Here is a 20,571-nt window from a genome sequence, read left to right on the forward strand (position 1 = left end):
TCAACCAGACGGATTCATAGAAAAGGGTCAAGAGCACAAGGTTTGCAAATTATTGAAGTCCATTTATGGACTCAAGCAAGCGTCTAGATCCTGGAACCAAAGGTTTGATGAGGTGATCAAGACCTATGGTTTCGAACAAAACCTTTCTGAGCCTTGTGTTTACAAATAATCGAAGAAAGTAGTTGTTTTCTTAGTCCTTTATGTAGACGATATCCTCTTTATAGGAAGCGATATTAAAGTAATGTCTGACATAAAGGAGTGGCTGGCAAAGCAATTCCAAATGAATGATTTGGGGAATGCTGCCTTTGTTCTAGGAATCCAAATCATTCGTGATAGGAAGAACAAACTACTAGCTCTATCTCAATGTACTTATATAGATAAGGTACTTTCTCGCTTCTCGATGCAAAATGCCCATGGGGTGTTGTTGCCAATTCGTTCGGGAAAGTTCCTGTCGAAAGAGCAGTGTCCTAAGACACCGCAAGAAGTGGATGATATGAGTCGAGTTCCATATGCCTCAGCATTTGGGAGTCTGATGTATGCCATGTTATGTACTAGACCCGACATATGCTATGCAATGGGAGTTATTAGTAGATACCAGTCAAACCCTGGTCAAGAACATTGGGTAGCTGTTAAGCATATCCTAAAATATCTTAAGAGAACTAGAGACATGATGCTTGTATACACAACTAATGACTTGGTGATACAAGGATACACTGACTCTGATTTTCAGGCAGTCCGTGACATGTTGAAGTCAACGTCTGGGTCAGTGTTCACTCTCAATGGAGGAGCGATTGTCTGGATAAGCATTAAGCAATCTAGTATCGCAGACTCTACTATGGAAGCCGAATATATTACAGCTTCTGAGGCAACCAAAAAGGCTGTTTGGCTTAAGAATTTCTTAGCGAACTGGAGGTAGTTCCTAACATGAACGAGCTTGTGCAACTCCACTGTGATAACACTGGAGCCATCGCAAACTCGAAGGAACCTCGCAGCCATAAGAGAGGAAAGCATATAGAGCGAAAATACCACCTTATAAGAGAAATAGTTCGAAGAGGAGACGTGGCTGTCGTGAAGATCTCGACATTGGACAACATCGCGGATCCAATGACAAAGGGACTATCTGAACATGTGTTCGTGAAACACGTGGGAGGAATGGGGCTTAGATACATGCCATATCTTCTCTAGGTCAAAGTGGGAGATTGTAAGGAATTCTTGCCCACGAGAAGATACTTATGTAAATTCTAGTTGAAATTATTAATAAAATAAAGTTTGACATTTATTATCTATTTGAATTGAAAGCGTAATTTCTTATTTAATGAGATTTATTAAACATTCATTATTCCATAGCCTCCGTATCTAAGTGAGTCACGTGCTGGGCACCTGAGTTCGGACGGTGTGCTAAAACATGGTCGATGACTGATATACGCCTGGAAAACTATACCTAAAGTCATATATGTGGAACACATAGGTGAAGGATGATCACTATGTGGGAGCATTCTACACTTGTGGTAAGTGTATGACTTGGACAGGTCTTGGTGTAGATGTGTCATTTAAGGACCGTTACGACACACTAACCGAGGCCACTATGATGGTCACAGTGAGACTTGATCTAAATCTTGAAGTGATCATGGACACTGGGTTATGTTACTGAGCTCTTTGACTCATTCGCTAAAAGGTTATTCATGCTAATCACAGCTTATGTCTTGAGAGTTTTTCTCAGAGCATAATTCGAGTGGGAAATGATTTACAGATACGGAATCCAGCCTTCCTGAAAGAAGGTTAATGTTTTCTCACCTAAGGGTTGATTCCAGAACCGATAGATTGCGCGCACTTTCGAAGTAAGTAACGCTCGAAAGAATCTTTCGCTAGGGAAGCAACAATGCTTAGGGCTGATATGTATCAAGGGAAGTATAACGGAATAAATTGACTTCTCTCGATACGGGTTGAACCTGGAATATCTTGATCACGAACTGACCATATCAGTGGACACTCATCACGATGAGTAAATACAATTCTAGTATAAAGGAGAGTTCAGTCTTGGCTTACAAAGTGGAGTATTTGATCAAGATTAAACGAATCGATGGAAAAAGAGAAAGGACTATTTCGTCTTTTTCATCGGATTTGTTAAGCTTCTATTACTAGGTCCATAGTCCCCGATTCGACTCTGATAAAGGCGGATAAGAACTTTCGTATAATAATGTTTATCATTATTCATCTGACTTGCTGTAATTATGATTGACAGCATTAATTCTGGAAAACGGGTATTCGCAGAATTAAATAAATATTTATGGTAGAATTGTTTATTTATTGTTTGATCAAGTAAATAAACAATTATTAATTATTTGTTTATTGTTGGACCAAGTAAATAAATGATTAATTGGATTTTAAGCAATTGGGTCTTGCACACATGGAAAAGTCGAAATAGGGTTTATGGCACTAAGATTTGCGCAAATCTCCTTGGCCGTGTGCCATCAAGTTCGAAAATTTCAAAATTGGTATTTATCAATATTTTCTCTTTAGTTGTTTAAATAAATGAGAGAGAATAATATAAGATATTGTCATATATTCTCTTCTTATTTAAAGGAAAGTATTTAGGAGAATATATGAGAATATATTTAAAGGAAATAATATATTCTCCTTTATTATCTCACTAAATAAAATATTCGCTATTTAAATAGAGAATAATATCTCATAGATATTGATCTGATGGATGAGAGAAAAAGTAGTATCCACTTGTTGAGATCCAATGACCTAGATTTAATCCACTAGTGTGAACACAATAAAATGAAATAAAATATTCTGGAAGATTCCATGAATATCTCATTTTACTACTATAAATAGTGGTTCATTAGAAGGCAAAAATAAGCAATTAATTTGAGAAAAAATCGTGCATCCTAGCCTTCCTTGGCCGTGCACTTCTGCTTTTCTTCCCCTCGGAAATTCGTTTCCATTCTTAGTAAAATAAGAGCGAGATCTCGAAACACCTAGTTTCGTGATCTAGTGAGATAAAGACTGTGCCCACACATCTTTGTTATTCGTCTCGGAGATTACGTTTCAGAAGACTAAGGTGTCATCCTCGAGTCCTTCATCAAGACGACGCAAGGAGTACGCGATTGGTTTAGGAGCGTTCTGTAGCTGAACCGAAAATCAATGTAAGTATTCGTTTACTCTTATATCGGTTGCTTGACATATATGCTCTCGTATAATTTTAATTAACGTAAATCTAGATCTTGTCATATAATCAATGAATTAATTAGCTCATGATTAGCGTAATTAATTATTTTTCCGCATTAATATGGTTATATGGGGGAATCATCCCCAACAGTTGAGCGAGTCGACGGAGAGGCCGATGAGGGGCGGAGCTTTGCTGCCGCCGCGATGCGAGAAAGTTTCGCCGGAGAACGGGAACAGAAAAAAAGACCAGAGTTTATACAAAGGTAATAATCTTTAAATTCCTCCTCGTTTTGCCCGAATTTGAAAGGAATCACATGGCTAGGGTTATGGAATTAGGGTTTTGGATTTGTGAAATTAGGGCTTTTGTGAAATCCGGTTTGAATCTCTTGTTTTACGTATTGGTTTTCGATTTTATTTTATTTTATTAACCTGGGTTCGTCCAAATTGTTCTTCGCTGTCGTTGTGATTTTTCTTGACTGGGTTTTGATTTTGGCTGTAAATAAAGGGGTTGAATTTATTTTCGGTTCAAATTTGAGCAATTTGTTTTGTTCGCGTTTTTTTTTTCTTCTGAAAAAACAGTAAATGCTTGCGGTTGCGTGTGAATGCAGAGATACGGTTATAATTACCTTCCTCGATTTTCGCTATCATTAATGACCAAATATGTGAGCTGATTATCTTAATAACCGTGATCACAAAATAGGCGGGAATAACAAAGGGCAATCCCGTCCAATTTTGACTGTAAATAAATCTCAATGGCTATTTACCATTAATTAACTAAATGTGGGCTAAAAATAAATTGCTTATTTTCGGGAGGCCATTTAGCTTAATTACCCATATAAATATTATAGAATAACAACACTATAAATAGATTAAAGGTCATCATTTATGTGAAGCGTGTGGCTTTAATGAAGTGGACCCCACTAATTTTATTTTCTTCTTATTTGTATCAAAGTTTTAAATACCGTTTTCGTTGTCGTTTCGAGCCTCTTGATTTCTGGAAAATCGAACAGAAAAAATGTGAAAAAAGGCATTCGATTTGCCGTTTTCAAATGCCGGTGTCCATGTAAAACCTACAAGCCGATGAAAAACCGAACGGAAAAAATGTGGTAAAATATATTTAAAATATATGCATGTAATATATATGCATTGTATCTAATACATACATATATTCACTACAATTTCTCCCTCTCACAACCGTCTCTCTCTTTTCTCTTATGTTCACCTTCCACACTCTTCCAACCCACTTCCCCGGTGGTGAATACCACGTCCACCGACCCAACTCCTTCACTCTACTGCAAAACTCTCCCTCCGTGAACGATTGCGGTATCGATGCAGCTTCTTCTCTCTCGCTCAACCTCCTTCGACCATCGCCGACTCCGCCGTGTTCTTTGTCTCTCTCTTCTTCATCTTCTTTGATTTGTTTTTTCTTTTCCTTAAAGTGATTTGGTTTACTAATCACGATTGGTTTTTTTTTTGTACTTGTCTTCAACCGTCTCGAGCTCACACCCCTATCTCCAGTGACATTCGGCCAAGTCGTATTTGTTATGGTTTTATTCCCAGGTTACGACGAAAATCGACAAGACAAAAAACGGAAAACGACGAAAATCGATGAAATGAAAAAAAAAAAAAAAAAAAAAAAAAAAACTGCCTTGGTCGGCCGGACACCTTCCGACAGCGGCACTGTCGCCGAAAATCGGCAAAAATCGTCGACATTTAGTTCCTTGATTTGTATTGATATATGTACATGTGTGTTGCACTTGTTGTTCATAAAAAACATACAGAGAGAAATACAAACAGAGGGGAGAAAATAATGTGGGGTGAGAGAAAAGAAAAGAGGGAAGATAGCCTAGAACAACCTAGAGAGAAATCTTCGAGAGAGAAAAGAAGTTTTTCAGAGTTTGTAATTTTTGTAATCTCGGATTGATTTTATTTGTGGAATCACTCTCCAAGCAGGAAATATGACGTTCTTGGTTTGAACCTGGGTAAAAGTCATCGTCTCATATTTTTCATTTATTGTCGATTAAACTATTTGAATTGGAGCCACGATGGCATATATATATATATTCCGTATTTCCCAAGTATCCGACCCCGAATCGTTCCAATCATTTAGATTTAATAATCTATAAGAAACCATTCCATTCAAGAAATAGTCAAATTCTTTATATTTTCTTAAATATCTATTCATTCTCACGTATGTAGGATATCTATTCATTCTCACGTATGTAGGCCATTTTGTTTATTTACAACAGAGCTCCTCACATGAATATATTGATAAAAGCAAAAAAGTCTTAGATTAAATAAATTAAGCGTGTTACCAGTCTTTTCAGCTACCATGTACCACCTCTTCTTTTCTATTGTGTTCTAGGAGACATTGCCAGAATGAGATCCACGCAAAAATTAAACTAACTATATCTAAAATCATCTAATGTTAAAATCTAAAGAATGAAAATTTAAAACCACTTTGATCATAGATTCGGTGTTTAGATTATATATACTATTGAAAAATAAAAAGTAGAGAAAATTGAAAATAATGGGAAAAATAATTTTCCATTGGAGGCGCTTGATCGATGTTGGTGTGTATGAGGGAGACGGACTCGTAGTGGCAGAGACGACGAGGATTCTGAGCTCCGAACGGAGGCCGCGAAGACACAAATAAGAAAAAAGAAAAACATCACTTCCCTAGGGCGAGAGTTCTCTAATAGTTGAAACCATTGAAGTCTCATGCCCCAAGTGAAGCGGAACTAAAAAATTCAAACCCTAGTAATTTTTTAAGAGGGAAAGAGAGGAGCGAGTAGTATTTTTTTGGGAGGGAGAAGAGGGAGAATTGTATTTAGGCAGTTTCAATTTTTATAGCTTAATCATTTTTTAATACCGATTTAATTATATTTTTTATTTTAAACCTAAAATTCAGTAGTTATTTTTTAAAAACTAAATTTTAGTTAATTAAGGTGATTAACTTTAAAAATTAATTGATATATCAAGATTCTATTTTGGTAGTTATTAATTCTAAATCACATAGTTTATTATTATTTTTTATTGTAGATGAAAAAATATTTATTTTAGTAACAAACAAAAAAAATGTCTATTATTTGATAAATAAGCAAAAAAATGTGGGATTGGATATAATAAATGATGGGATTATATTGAACATTTGAATATTTGAGATTTATTCTATTTAAATCGTGTAAAGTGAATTCATTATCCCTGAAATGAATTGAATTAAGAAGTCAACAAAAAAAACATTTCCTACAAATAGTGTAATTCTTTTCAATGCTATCTTATTTGATGAATTTAAAAGGGTATATTAAATGTTTCACTCATTTGTCTAAAATTCTTGAAATAGTCAATATTTTTTCCATGGGATTAAATTCTCTTAAAGTAATAAATTATTTTTATGAATCATCAAAACATTTTAATGAAAGTGTCAGAAAAAAAAAAAAAAAAAAAAAAAAAAAGATAGACTACGTAAATTTGACTATTTTAAAAAAAAAAATTAAATTTTTGACGATTTTGTTAATTAATTGGTTTCAAATGACTATTTTTGTATAATTTTTCTTTGACAAAATATCAAATTTAATTTATCTATTTTAATTCATCTTAAGTTTAATATATGTGTGTGTATACATACAGAGCCAAATATTTTGTATTTGTGTGTGTTAATTGCTTTGTTAATAAATCAATTTCAAATGGGATTATTCCACAAGTATATAGTAAAGTATAAGTATGACCTTTCCAATTAATTTTTTTACCAAAATTCAATAAATATATTTGAATAAAAAAATATGACTACTTATTTGTGTGTGTTAACCCTAAACCTTCTCTCTCTCTCTCTCTCTCTCTCTCTCTCTCTCTCTCTTGCGTGACTGCTTTTTTTTTTTATTAGTTGCTGAATCCTCACAACGTTCATTTTCGTTCTGATATACCTGTTTGAAGAATTTTTTTATATATTTGAAGAATCTAAAAATTCATTTGAAGATTTATTGATATTAATAAATCTTCAAATATTCTGAGAATTCGTTTGAAGATTATAAGCTAGTTGAAGATTTATTGACATTCATAAAATTTATTGACAAACATATCAATAAATCTTCAAAAATTAAGATTAGTGGCTGAGCCCAATGTGATCTGGGTTCCTTTAGCCCATAAGCAAAAATATTTTTTTATAAGGAAATTACTTGAAGTACTTTTGTGTCTTCCCTTTTCTTTTCTTTTTTAAATGCTAAACTATCAGTTTCAAAAAAAAAAATATATGACATGAAAAAAAATCAAATAAAAACAAAACTTAAGGAAAAAGATGTCTCACAATTCGATTGGGGTTGGTAATACCTCTAATACAACAAGTATAATCACTATGAACTAAAAACAACTAGAAAATAATATGCCATTGGGTGTCACACACACACACACACACACACACACACACACACACGAAAAAAAGAAGAAAAGATTTTTGGTTTTTTATGATAGTGGCATTTTAATCCTCAAAACTCTTTTTTGAAGCATTTTGATCCCTAACCTATTGATTTTGTAGCATTTTGGTCCTAAAAAAATATTTTATAATTCTTCTATTTTACTGGATGGAATTTCCATGAATTAGATTCTATTAAGTTAACTAGTTGTTCAAGCTAAGGTGGACCCTTTATTTTTATCCCATTCTATATTTCTCCACATTGGATCAAGAACAAGGTCAGAAGGATCAAAAATCGCTAATTCATATAGAGCCATGGACCCGGCCCATCCAACAACCAGAGCAGTATGCATTATATGGACAGAAATTAAATGGTCGGGATCATTCAATACAACCGTATGAACACGATACCAAGGCAAACCCATAAAAAATACTCCATTTTTTCAATTAAAAATAGCCGCTATGTAACTTTATTGCACTGTAAATAAAATATAAAATAAAATAAAATAAAATAAAATAAAAAAAACTATAGTAATGTTTATACACTAAATTAAATTTTTAAGTTTTACAAAATAAATTTATTACCTCATGTTTTGAGCCTAAAAACACTAAAAAAATTATACAATATTATATTTTTATAGCATTATATATGTTACTTTTTTAAACTTTTTAAAATTATAAACAAGTTATTTTAGTTTGTAAATATGTTTTAAGTTGATTTGGTGTTGAATTATTTATATATATACATATATATATATAAGCATTTTGGTCCTTAACCTATTGATTTTGTAGCATTTTGACCCTTTATATTTATATATATATATATATATATATATATGTATATATATATAAAGGGTCAAAATGCTACAAAATCAATAGGTTAAGGACCAAAATGCTTTATAAAAAGTTTAGGGACCAAAGTATATATATATATATATATATATATATATATATATATATATATGTATATATATATAAAGGGTCAAAATGCTACAAAATCAATAGGTTAAGGACCAAAATGCTTTATAAAAAGTTTAGGGACCAAAGTGCCACTATGGACATTATTTGTGCCAAAATTTCAAAATTTCAAAACAAAAAAAAAACTAGAATTTTTTACTGTCTAGTATTACTAGCTTTATGCCGTTGGGTGTCACAATTCAGATATAAATTAATCTCTGCAGATATATATCAATATGAATTTTATATTAGTCCGCCAACGTACAAGACCAACGTCGCTTTGAAAATATTACCAAAAACCCAAAATGTATTTGATAAAGAATATCTAAAGTGAAGCTTGTAAGGAAGATTCACAAGGATAGAGAACCATAATATGTAATCCTAGTTTGCAATGGAATAATATGTCATGGTAATGACCTAAGCCAAGTCCACCTTATCACATTTCACATGTAAGGCCAGCCAAAAGGTCTAAAATAAGACCGTTGGATATCGAATTGCATGTTATGTGGGTTGGAGAAGTCAAATTTTAGGGCTAAAACTCTCTGACATTGAGGCCAAGAAAGGGGCTTTTTTTTTTTTTTTGTCAATTATACAATGATCAGAAAATGAATTATGCAGCGAAAGCTTGGTTTCAGAATTTATTGGAACTCTGGCATAGATATACAAATAATAAATAAACGGAAAGGAAATTCAAGCTAAAGGCCAAGGCTCATCAATGCATGGTGTTTCTTGTCAGCCGGTTTCTGACTGATCCAAATTGTTTCTTTTTCTTTTTTCTTTCTTTAATTTCAACAGTTCACACCATGGCAAGTACTAATCATGAGGCTCCGAAGCATTGATGTTGAACCAATCTTTGAAAATCTACCGAGACAAACGTGTAATTATTATTATTATTATGTCGTGACTCGTGAATATGAGAAAGACACCTGAACAAATTTCGGTATGAGACGTTTGACCAAAAAGACTGATCAACGAGATTGTTGATGAGTGAGGATGAAAAGAACAGCAAGGAGTGAGTTTTGAAAAGAATGAAAGAAAAAAAAAAAGAAAGATCATTTAATTGAATAACTCACTGCTATTTCTTTCATTAACTCTATTTTCTTTCCCTACAACAGAACAACACTAGTATAAATAAATCAAGGGAAAAAAAGGAGTCAAACCAATTAATAGTTTAGCATCCGAAGTACACTAGATCCATTGACAAAATCAAGAAGAAAAAAAAAATTAAAGGGGAAAAAAAATTATCAGGTATGAAAATGAAAATAGAAAGCCCCATATTGTCCCCAAGGCATTACTGTACACCTTTTTCTTCTCAATCTCTACGTCTGATTTTTTTTTTCCCCTCTCTCTGAAAACCCAATCTACGGATGAGTCTCGTTTAAGTCCTCTTTTCTTGAACAGTCATGTGAGCCTGAGAAGGCAACACTGATGAACAACAGCCAATAACTGCTTCGTGAGTCGAAACAGGACTACCTCCGATGCAATCTAAGGGGTTCTTGAATCAAGGAATTTTCAAGTTTTTTTTTCACCTTCTAAGAAGTGAAAACCTGAGATGTATATATATATATATATAGTATACTAAGGCATGTTTGTTTACCCTGGAATGATTGTGTTCTTGGTCAGCCCTATCCACGACTAGTCTCGAACGATCGTCTAGTCGAATCTTCCGGCTTGCTTGGCGTATCAGTCAAAGAAGAACCCGTAATTTCCTTCACCGATTCGATTTCCATGCTCGTCGTTCGGCTCTTCCTGTTTCTTCGATCCTGGTAAGTTCAAATATAGCATTTGAATGTGTCAATCGCAGTTTAGCCAATACAACTAGGATATATAACGCATAATAGCCCTTGTACTATTATGCGAGTGACATTTTAGCACCAAATTTTTTAGCGAAATGAACCTCAAACTTATAAATACAATCTATCTTCACCTGAGAATTTTAAAACATATTTGTCAAGTAACCCTGAAAACCCATATAAGACTTTTACAATTTCGGATTTTTAGAGGATCATTTGGGTGTAAAAAAAAATTATGACCAAAATGTCACTCGCGTAACAGCTCAGACAAAAAAAGAGATGAGTTGTACCTCGCGAAAAGGGTAATCATCGGTTTCAAGCATTCTTACGACATGACTCATTTTGGGCCTCTTTTCTCCGTCTGGATCAACACACCTGAGAGCCACAAGAAGGGCGTGTTTTAAAGCCCGTGTCGCGGGTTTGGCCTCGAGCTTCGGGTCCACGACCTCCTCTGCTCTTCTCGTGCCCACCATCATCTTTAGCCACTCCACCAGGTTGACCTGCCATTGAATTCAGAGATCAACAAGAGACCTTTATCTTCAAGTATATTATATATATATATATATATATAGAGAGAGAGAGAGAGAGAACATGAAGAAAAAAGTCAAATAAGAACCTCATTGGCCGGGCGTCCATAGTCCACGGGATCTCTTCCAGTAATGGCTTCAAGCAAGAGGACACCGAAGCTATACACGTCGCTTTTCTCGTTTAAGAGCCCAGTGTTTGCATATTCCGGTGCAACATAACTGAGGTTCAAAAAAAATATACAACAGTTAATGTTTACATAATAATGTGAAGAAATTGAGATTTTAACCGGGAATCTGCTATTTGAAAGCTTACCCAAATGTGCCCATAACTCTAGTTGTAATGTGACTCTCTCCGGTTTCCAAGAGCTTTGCCAACCCGAAATCAGAAACCTTTGAATTGAACTCGTCATCGATCAAAATGTTGCTTGATTTTATATCCCTGTGAATGACTTTGGGCTCTATCGCTTCGTGTAAATACGCAAGACTGCACAGTCAATAGAAGAGATCAGTTTTCCTTTCCGTGACAAACTGAAGAGCGTTAAACCCATTAAAAAATGAACTAAACCGAGTTCAACTATGAATGCTTACGCCTTGGCAGTTCCAAGTATCACTTTTATGCGAGCCTCCCAAGTCAGCGTGCCATATTGCCTCATAGCCCCGTGTAGCCATTGTTCGAGATTTCCATTGTTTACATATTCATAAACCAGCATTCTGTTTTAAATAAGAAATAAAAAAAATATAGTATTATATTCAAATGTAGGTTCCTATCAAACATAACGAGTATGAACTATGAAGAGCAAACGAATCTCACCTATGAACCCCTTCTACGCAGAACCCAAGTAACCGAACTAGATTCTTGTGCCGAACATGGCCTATCGCTTCCACTTCAACCCTAAACTCTTTCTCTGCTTGTCCCCTGTGAATAAAAAAACAACTCTCATCGTTACAAAAGACGAAAACACACTCGACTATAAAACGAATGGACGTGGCTTGTTTCTTACAGGTTATTGAGAAGCTTCTTCACGGCGACCTCGGTCCCGTTGATGAGTCTCCCCTTGTAAACGACTCCGTAACCGCCCTCGCCGAGCACGTTCTCCGGCGAGAATCGGTTGGTCGAGAACTCGAGGTCCCTGAGAGTGAACCAGTGTCCCCAGCCGAGGTGAGAAATCTCGGGCAAGCCGACGAGAGGCGAGGCGGTCACGTACGAGGCCGGGTTGTTGCTGTTCTTCCGGACCGTCCCCGAGCCTCCCTCCTCGCCCGATTGGGAGCTACAAGCTCTCTCGTGCTGGTACACCGAGCTGCACTGGCTCGCATTGTCATGCTCGCCCGACTTACTCATCCCCAAATGGACCAGCATCTTCTCAGCCGAGTTGTTCTTCTCGTTCACCGTCAGAAAATGGCTCTCGGGCCGGTCGTGGTGGCCCGCGGCGGTCTGAGCCCCGACGACCCTGTCGACCTTGATGTCCTTTGACTCGTTCGGGATTTGGGTGTGGGGGAATTTTTCCACCGACCTCCGGGATTTTCTTCGGAACATAACCCATATGGAGAGGAAGCAGAGGATCAGGACGATCGACGCTCCGACGCAAATTCCGATGAGTACCCACAATTTCAATCCCAAAAAAGATGTCTTCTTTGACATTTCCGCGTTCAAAGAGCCGTTCGACGACATTATTGTCAATCGAAATCCTCTTTACAAACCTCAGAAGTCAGAACCCAGCTGAACCTAGGTGACTCTCGGTGCCAAATTTATCAACACATATCCATACCCACCTGAGTAGTAAGAGAGATTTATTCAACATAACCAGCACAAAAAAGATGGGATCATAGAACTAATGTGAGAGCAACAAGTATATAAGCAGAAAAAGAGAGAAAAGAAATCTCAAAACGCAATAAAGAGGGTGGCTTGACTACACTAGCACTCACATTTCAAAGAGAATTCAATTATTCCATCCAAGTATCTTCAAGTAATGCTTTTTTTTTTCAAAGGAAAAATAACCAACAAGCTCAATTGCCCTCGGAATAAAGATACCAGGAAATTATTTGTTTAAAAGAGAGAAAGTAAGAAAAATACACCCACATTCTTCGGTATATATATAAAAAATAAAAATAAATAAAAAGTAGTCTTCCAAGAACGACTAGTGAACAAATCAAAATCGACGCCCATCAGAAAAGGGTAAAAGGAAGTTTAAAAAAATTGAGAGCATCACTTTAGATTCAAGTAAGAGACCCAGAGATAAATATAAAGAAGAAATAAAAGTTGCGTCCTGTGAAAATAAAATAATACATGAAAAAAGTGAAAAAGCACTGACCTTTGCAGTTGATGCAAGACCAAGCCCTTTGATCTTCTTTGCTAATGATACAGAGAAGCAAAGTGAGGGCTTCAAGTTGATCAGATAGAGAGCTCTTCTATGAGCATAGAAAGGCCAATGCAGGCCTCAAACAACGCATAAAAAATGAAAACCCAGATGCCTCTAAAGGCAGAGAGAGAGAGAGAGAGAGATGAGTAGTTTACAAGAAGGGGTTTGTGTGCCAAAATTAAAAAAAAATAAAAAAATAAAAAACTGAAAATGAATGACAAGTATTATAGACAAAAAAAAAAAGAAAAAAAAAAGAAGATAGGTATTAAAGGCCAGACAAAAATGTAATCTTTGAAAGGAAAATGTAGATGAGAGAGAAGGAGAGATTAGATTTGAGTGAATATATGAGGTGGGTTTTTTTTTTTTTTTTTTTGAGACAAAATGGAAAAGTGAGTAAAATGGTTGGTGGGTATTTTGTGCGTGTGAAAGAGCAAGCTGGAAAGGAAGCTTGGTTTGCAATGGAGGAAATCACAGAGAGAAGAGAGAGAAACAGTAAAGGGAAAGCAAAATATATGAGGTGTACAGTAATGAGGAAATTTAAGAGAGAGTCAACCAAGAAGAGGGAACTTCCAAATCTGGCTTTGGCTTTGGCTTTGGCTTTGGCTTTGAGAGTTTTTTTTTCTTTTCTATTTTTTGGGCTTTTGGAAGGGTCTACTTACCAAACTATCCTCCTCATCCAACAAAATCGCGTGAAGCAAAAATCAAATAACAATAATAATAATAATAAAATAGGAATATAGGAGAGTATTTGAGAAAAATTCTTATTTAGATTTCATTTTCAGAGATGAGAGGGCAAAAGCATCACAGTCTGTCAATTGCTTGTTTGGTAGTTTGACAGGCGATTTTGTAGTTGTGGGGCTCCATAAGAATTATTTTTCTCAATTTTCTTTTTTAATTTGTAATCAACGGTTAGGTTAGGCCACTAACCTTTTTTTTTATTGCCTCGCTTTTTAATTTGTTATAAAGAGCCTAAATATTGCGGCTAATTTTACTTCGTCACTAATTAACACTTTCATAATTCGTGTAGTTCTTATTTTATTTTTTTCTTTCTGCAGATTGCTGCAACATATCCTTAATTGCATTGAGAAATTGTAGACCAACACAATATTTTCGGAATTTATAGAGGATTTAACACGAAGTATTTATATGACCATTGAATACCTTATTCAATGACTCATTATGGACATCTAAATTGGGGAAATTTGAAGATACGGATTTTCCCATTTAAAATCAATAAATACCATTTTTTTTCTAATTAAGCATGAAATTAAGTCCATTGCATACATAGTACATTTAAGTTTGTACTGGCTAGGAATAATAAATCGTTATTGGATATAGTTACTTTTGGATTTGGACAGTTGCCATATGTACGTGTGATACATTGTATTCAATCTATGGAATTCAGTAAAAGTTGTGAATTTTATTGGAAGCACTAATAATGAAATAGAAAAATCAAGAATTCAGTTGATTAATGGTTGATATTTGAATGAATTCCTATCGAGAATATAAGGGTCACCGTTGGCTTTTAGTCTTTTTCTTGAGGAAAATAGTTTAAGAAGATATTGGTGATACGACATGGATAAATTTGGGTGTTCGATCGGAGCAAAAATTTCGTTCCGATCGAATTGGAATTCTGGCCATGAATGAACCGGAACATTCCGTTTAAAATAGTGTTAAAATTTTGGCAAAACTAGAACCTAATATTCCATTCTAGTTAATTCTAATGCTATATACTTATAAAAAAAAAAAGGTTAAGAAAATTGAAATTGATAATAGTATGTTTTCTATAAATAAATTAAGATAAATAATAGCGGAATTTTTTGTTCTATGAATAATATCATAATATAATTTCAGTAACGAGAACATATCGTCTTAACGAAACAAATTTTTTGTTTGTTCCGTTCTTATTGCCCTAGTTTAACATGGAAAATTACAAAAAAAAGTTTTATGGTGGTTGCAAATTTTAATCTTAGAAAAAAAAAGGGGAAGTCAAAACCTTCCTCCCTTTGAAAAACTAACATTAATAAAAAAAATAAAAATAAAAATCTTAGTTGACACATGGTTAAGAGGGAACATATTAATAAAATGACCATTTAAATTCTGTCTCTGCAGGTTTATTTGCTAGGCCTCAGTTTGGGTCTTTTAAAACATACAATTGGTTTATATGTATATTATATAGAGAAAGGGAGAACTATTCCAAAATATTCTCTTTCAGTGTCAACTACTTCTGGAAGTTTAATTAATTCTCACTCTTAACCGGAAAAATATATTAATTAGCTGCTCTCATTCTCAAAGAGCTAGCTGTTATGCTTATCTATCTCTTATTTTAACTTACTATATTCATATAGTAATATGGGTCTCTTGACTAAAAAGACTAGAGTAGTGCCTGCAAAAGTTTTTTTTTATAACATTATTATTTCGAGTCCAACGGTACTTCAAGGGTAAAAGTGTCAACATCATTATGGCTGAATAACCCGATATTCTATTTTTTTTAATGAAAATAAATAATCTTTTCTTAATGTGTCTTTCTTGAATACCATCATGGCTTGGGACTTGAAGAGAGAATATCAAAGTTAATTGGGTTTTTTTTTATTGGAAGTTAATTGGGGGTTGAAGGAATAGAGGCTTTGATTTGAAGCATAACTTTTTTTTTATATGTTTAACAAAAAGTTTCCCAAAAGAATACTCTTTTTCATTTATTTTTAAGGGGTTTACATTAAATTAAAAAGTGTTTACAGTATTTAATTATGCTCCTTAAAAGTAGCCAATTAGGATTCACTCCCTGGGTCCCGTTTGGTAGATCTCCTATCACAAAATATTGACTTTAACGCCCAATCCCACCCCAAGGTTGAGGTAAATCATGTGATATTTTAGTTCTTGAAATATTTTCATATTTCCCAATTTCACTATTAGTCTATTACCTTTGTTCGTCCATGTTAATCGATTAACCTTTTTTCTCATATAGTGAAATGTTTTTTTTTCTTTTTGGTAAAATGAATATTCATTTAAAATGTCACGTAACAGTAAGTTTTTTCTTCTATTATTCTTTTTTCCCCTTTTTCCAGGAATAAAATAATTCATTTCATGCATAAGAATGTTTGGTAAGTTATTGTGAATGGAATATGGAGAGAAGAGAATGTTCTCATGTTTTGTTGAGAGTTGAGATAAGGGAAGTAATGGGCATAAGACTCTCTCTACATATATATATTCTATCTTTCTTTTCTTTTTTTTTGCCTCAATTATATATATACATATATTTTCTATCTTTTTTTTTAGGAAATACATTTTCTATCTTGAAGTTATAAAATTAATAGCCACTCAGCACAAATTTTAACGTATATTACCATGTTGTGTGCCAAGTTTCTCACCCTTGGAAATTTGACGTTCATATTGTGATTGATCAATTGTGAAATACAAAAAAGGGAAAAGTAAAAAAGAAAAAAAAAATGGAATACATTTCCTTGGGTGTGTGTGCTATTTGACTAAATCATTCTTCTTCAGGGGGGCGTGAAAACAAATCATTTTTTATGAGACAAAAAAGTGCAAAAAATAATGAAGTAGTTTCAACTTTTAGACATTACTATCAGATGGAAGATGTGTAATAATTAGTGGTTAAGAAGATGTATTTAATCTTCCTGCCAGACTAAAGTCGCTTTCATGGTGAGATGTTATATACGTCGCTCGGTGGAGATTATCACATCTACAACAAGAAGAAAGAAAAAATGGTAGGACGATCACGCCTCTAATGCAAAATCTATATTGATTGGTCCAATTTAAATAGGTAGGCAAATGGGAAATATACCTTCCACAAAGTAAAAGGGACACAACATATATTGGTCACATTAGCCATAGCCAAAGGTTTGGAACTAAGAATGATAGAATCATAAAAAAGAAAAGGGGAAACCACAAAACTTTGAGGAATGAAATGTTTATGGGGAAAAACCATAATTTTTTTTTATAACTATTTTATCTAATAAAAAAAAAATCAAACTAGCTGTATTTCGTTACATTTCACCTTCAAGAGGCTCTCCAGTATTTTTTTTAATTGATTTACATTTTATTACTTCGTGTTTAAATTAAAAATTATTACTAACTTAGCCACTCAAAGCTCGATGATTGTATTATAGTCAAGATTTCAGAAAATTACTATTTTCGATTGTAACCCTATTAATTGGTTACTCGTGGTTTGGCTTAATATTTCAATTGATTTGAATTAATATTAATTATTTGATTTGTTTTCAAAAGGTCACAAATAGAGTTGAATCAAGTAACATTGCAAAGACATAATGATAGTAGGGTTTTTCTAGAGACAATGTTCGGAAATACCTTCTATACTATTTCTAGTTTTTATCGAGCTAATGTTGTTAATACCTTATCATATCCCGATTGTAGGAATAAGTTATTGTTTTAACTATTCTCTCTCTCTCTCTCTCTCTCTCTCTCTCTCTCTCTCTCTCTCTCTCTCTCTCTCTCTTATAAACTTAATTAAATCGCGACGAGAGAGAGAATGATAAAAAATAAGGAAATAAAATCACAGCTTCCTCGCTCTCTCTTGCTCTCTATCTCCCTCTCTCAATGTACTCTGACGACCTCTCTTCGCTCTCCGATTCAACCACCGCATCTTCCTCCGCCGCCACGTCATCACCAACATCATCATTGTCATCGCCTTTTTTCTCTCTCAAATGGGGCTAGGAATTTTCTCGAAGGCCTCAGGGTCTCGCTCGCGGATGGCAGCAAAGGTCCTCTCGAGCCCTGACTTGACATAATCCTCGACGGCATGGGCATCACTCACGCGGCCGCGGCAAGGAATTCTCGAAACTTGGCCGATCTGCGACTCAAAGATGTACCTTTCCAAGGAGATCATCAAAGAAGGTGTTTCGCAATGGTTATAGTCGTTCAGTTCAGCAATGTCATAACCATGAGTTTCTCGAAGACGATTGATTTTGGCTTCTTTTGGCGTACAAAGATGCTAAGCTTCTCGAGGACGATTGAGCTTCTTGGTCCAAACAACTAAGCGATCCCATGAGTTAGCTTGTACGCCATGCGCTACTCTATCCCGCGATGACGCTTCTTGTCATAAACGACTAAGCGATTGTGCTTCTTGTCCTAAGCGACTGCGCTTCTTGGCCCGAACGCCTAAGTCTCGCGCTTAGCTTGTACGCTCTGCACTACTCTAACCAAAGACGCTCCAAGTGGCGCAACAAAGATGTCCACCGATGAAACGCAATGTGACACGCTCGCCAAAAGACGAAGACTCAAGAAAGCAAAATTCCTTCAAACAGCCGAGAAGATTCTTAAAGTCCGCCGCCTGGAGTCATCCAAGCAACAGACTTGGAGGGTAATTATGTTGGTGGTTTTCAAAAATTACTAAATTCTGCGTCGGATCTCAAATTCGAAGGCCCACTCTAAATGGGCCCGAGGCGAGCCCACACTCGCTCGCGTTGCAGTTACGCACAATGTAGGATGCGCTCTCTGCGCCTTGTGCGCCCGAGGCGAGGCCCCCGTGCACGCGCCTCAAAAAAGGCATCGTGCCATAGCGCAGAAGGCGTGCGCGTGGCCTACTCCCGTACCCCGCGCTTTCCAAATTCCACCGCGCGCTCCTGAAAGTACGTCCAGAGGCCCTCTTACGCCTTCACATCCATTATAAAATACCCTCCTTCATAGAGGATCAGAGACACATTAATTCCTCCTCAAGATTACTCGCTCTCAGAGTTTTGAAATGCAGCCGAAGACTTTCTATGGACGATTTCCTCTAATCGAGCGCTTTATCTCCCACGCACGGCTGCGTCCAGGATTCTCTACTAAGAATCTCCCTCATCTCCAACGCACACGGCTGGGCCCGAAATTCCCTATTGAGAATCTCTTTCATCTGTAACGCACACGGTTGCGCCCGAAATTCTCTATTGCGATTCTCTATTGCGAATCTCCATCATCTCCATAAGAAAACACACATTCTCTCTCGGGGTCACTCGATTCTAGAGTCATGAAATATCGCAAAAGACTTCTCCGCGCTCTATTTCCTCTATCGAGCACACCCTTCAAGCTCCGCGCCACAAATAGCATATACACACGCATTGAACTACGTAATGACTTGATCCCGCAACTCGGGTACGTAGGCAGCTCACAAGAAGCGCAGTCACTCCTCCCCCCCCCCCCAATTCACCCCATTCTCTACTTAGAGAACGCCTCTGGGTTAGAGGAACGACAACTCGAGACTTTCAAGTTCCCACACTTGGCTCGAGTGTGGCCACTTGGTCCGACCTTGGGTCGAACCGCCCGAAGTTTTCCACGTTGCCGATTTTCGTCAACAACACCCCTGAAAAAGAAGTTATAAAAAGGAAATATCAAACATCATTGATTTCAGATTTTCAAGTGTATACTATTTAGCTAAAATATAGTCTGTATCAAGTTCCCAATTCAAAATAGCTACATGTATCAGGTTCCCAATTTAAAAAAAATTAAGTACATGATTTCTATTTGAAAAAACTCTGTAATTATTTTCTTTATTTTTTTAACATGAATGATCAAGAAAATTTCTTGGACGCATAAAATCTTTCCTAGCGTGTTTTAGAAACAAGCACGATCTATCTAGCAAAAATTGATGTTAAAACTGTTAGAATAATCATTTTCAACCTAATACAAACAAAAATTCGAATATGTTTCAAAAAAGTGATCTACCCAACAAATTTAGAAGAATTGATACAATGACGTCGTGTTCAGATTAGGTTGGATGCTTGGATAGGCAGGGACCGATCTCCGTTACACTTCGTGATCGTGCTTCCCAGTTTGCCGGAGAACGGGGCAAGAGAGGCAGAAGGCGGCGGCGGCAGGCGAGGATTTGAGCTGTACTGTTGCGATATTTTCGTATGCAAGTGCATGTAGTCGCTCAAGTAATATAATCGTAAGTACGAGTCGATCCCACGAGGACTATGCTTAATCGAAACTCAACTAGCTAGCAACAAATTGAACTCGACAAAAATGAGAATTATTATTAACTAACTTGCGGAATATAAATAAAAACAAGAAATAAGGATGGGTGAATGGATGAGTAAAAGGTAAGGGCAATGGCTTCGATAAACTCTCATATGGTCGGGATTCTTAGAATTACGCACGATTTTTTTGTTCAACTTTCTTCACTAATCACACTCACGTAATATTATCGCTAAATATCTCTCGAGTATCTAACAACCTATGCCAATACCGGGTTTTTATCTCTCGATCTCAAACCCTAAAAATACGACAAACATTACAACCAAGAGTGTACACACGATTCTATAACAGCCTAACTATCTCTAGCTTAGGAATGTACTACGGTGAAATAATTCTTATACACGATCAACCTAATATTTCTCAAG

At 35.6% G+C, this 20,571-nt stretch overlaps 1 protein-coding gene across 3 annotated transcripts; it reads right to left on the reverse strand.

The window, feature by feature from the left end:
• Nucleotides 1-9,671: 9,671 nt before the first annotated feature.
• LOC149407132 (putative receptor-like protein kinase At2g42960) lies at nt 9,672-13,454 on the reverse strand. 3 transcript variants are annotated; one of them, XM_089611332.1, is made up of 9 exons: nt 13,169-13,435; nt 11,861-12,629; nt 11,671-11,775; nt 11,448-11,570; nt 11,173-11,343; nt 10,949-11,078; nt 10,623-10,832; nt 10,137-10,302; nt 9,672-9,964 (listed from the first exon to the last, which is right to left on the reverse strand). In XM_089611332.1, exons 2-8 carry the CDS (start codon nt 12,526-12,528, stop codon nt 10,165-10,167), a joined length of 1,545 nt encoding a protein of 514 aa, XP_089467458.1. In that variant the 5' UTR covers nt 12,529-12,629; nt 13,169-13,435; the 3' UTR covers nt 9,672-9,964; nt 10,137-10,164. The 3 variants fall into 3 exon arrangements, with proteins under 3 accessions (XP_089467458.1, XP_089467451.1, XP_089467466.1); XM_089611325.1 differs by having other exon boundaries at nt 9,672-10,302; nt 13,169-13,434; XM_089611340.1 differs by lacking the exons at nt 9,672-9,964; nt 10,137-10,302; nt 10,623-10,832; nt 10,949-11,078 and having other exon boundaries at nt 11,169-11,343; nt 13,169-13,454.
• Between the last annotated feature and the right edge of the window lie 7,117 nt (nt 13,455-20,571).

Source organism: Urtica dioica, chromosome 1 (assembly GCF_054948205.1).
Source record: "Urtica dioica subsp. dioica isolate 48M chromosome 1, U.dioica_male_clone48M_v1_H2, whole genome shotgun sequence".
NCBI lineage: Eukaryota > Viridiplantae > Streptophyta > Magnoliopsida > Rosales > Urticaceae > Urtica > Urtica dioica.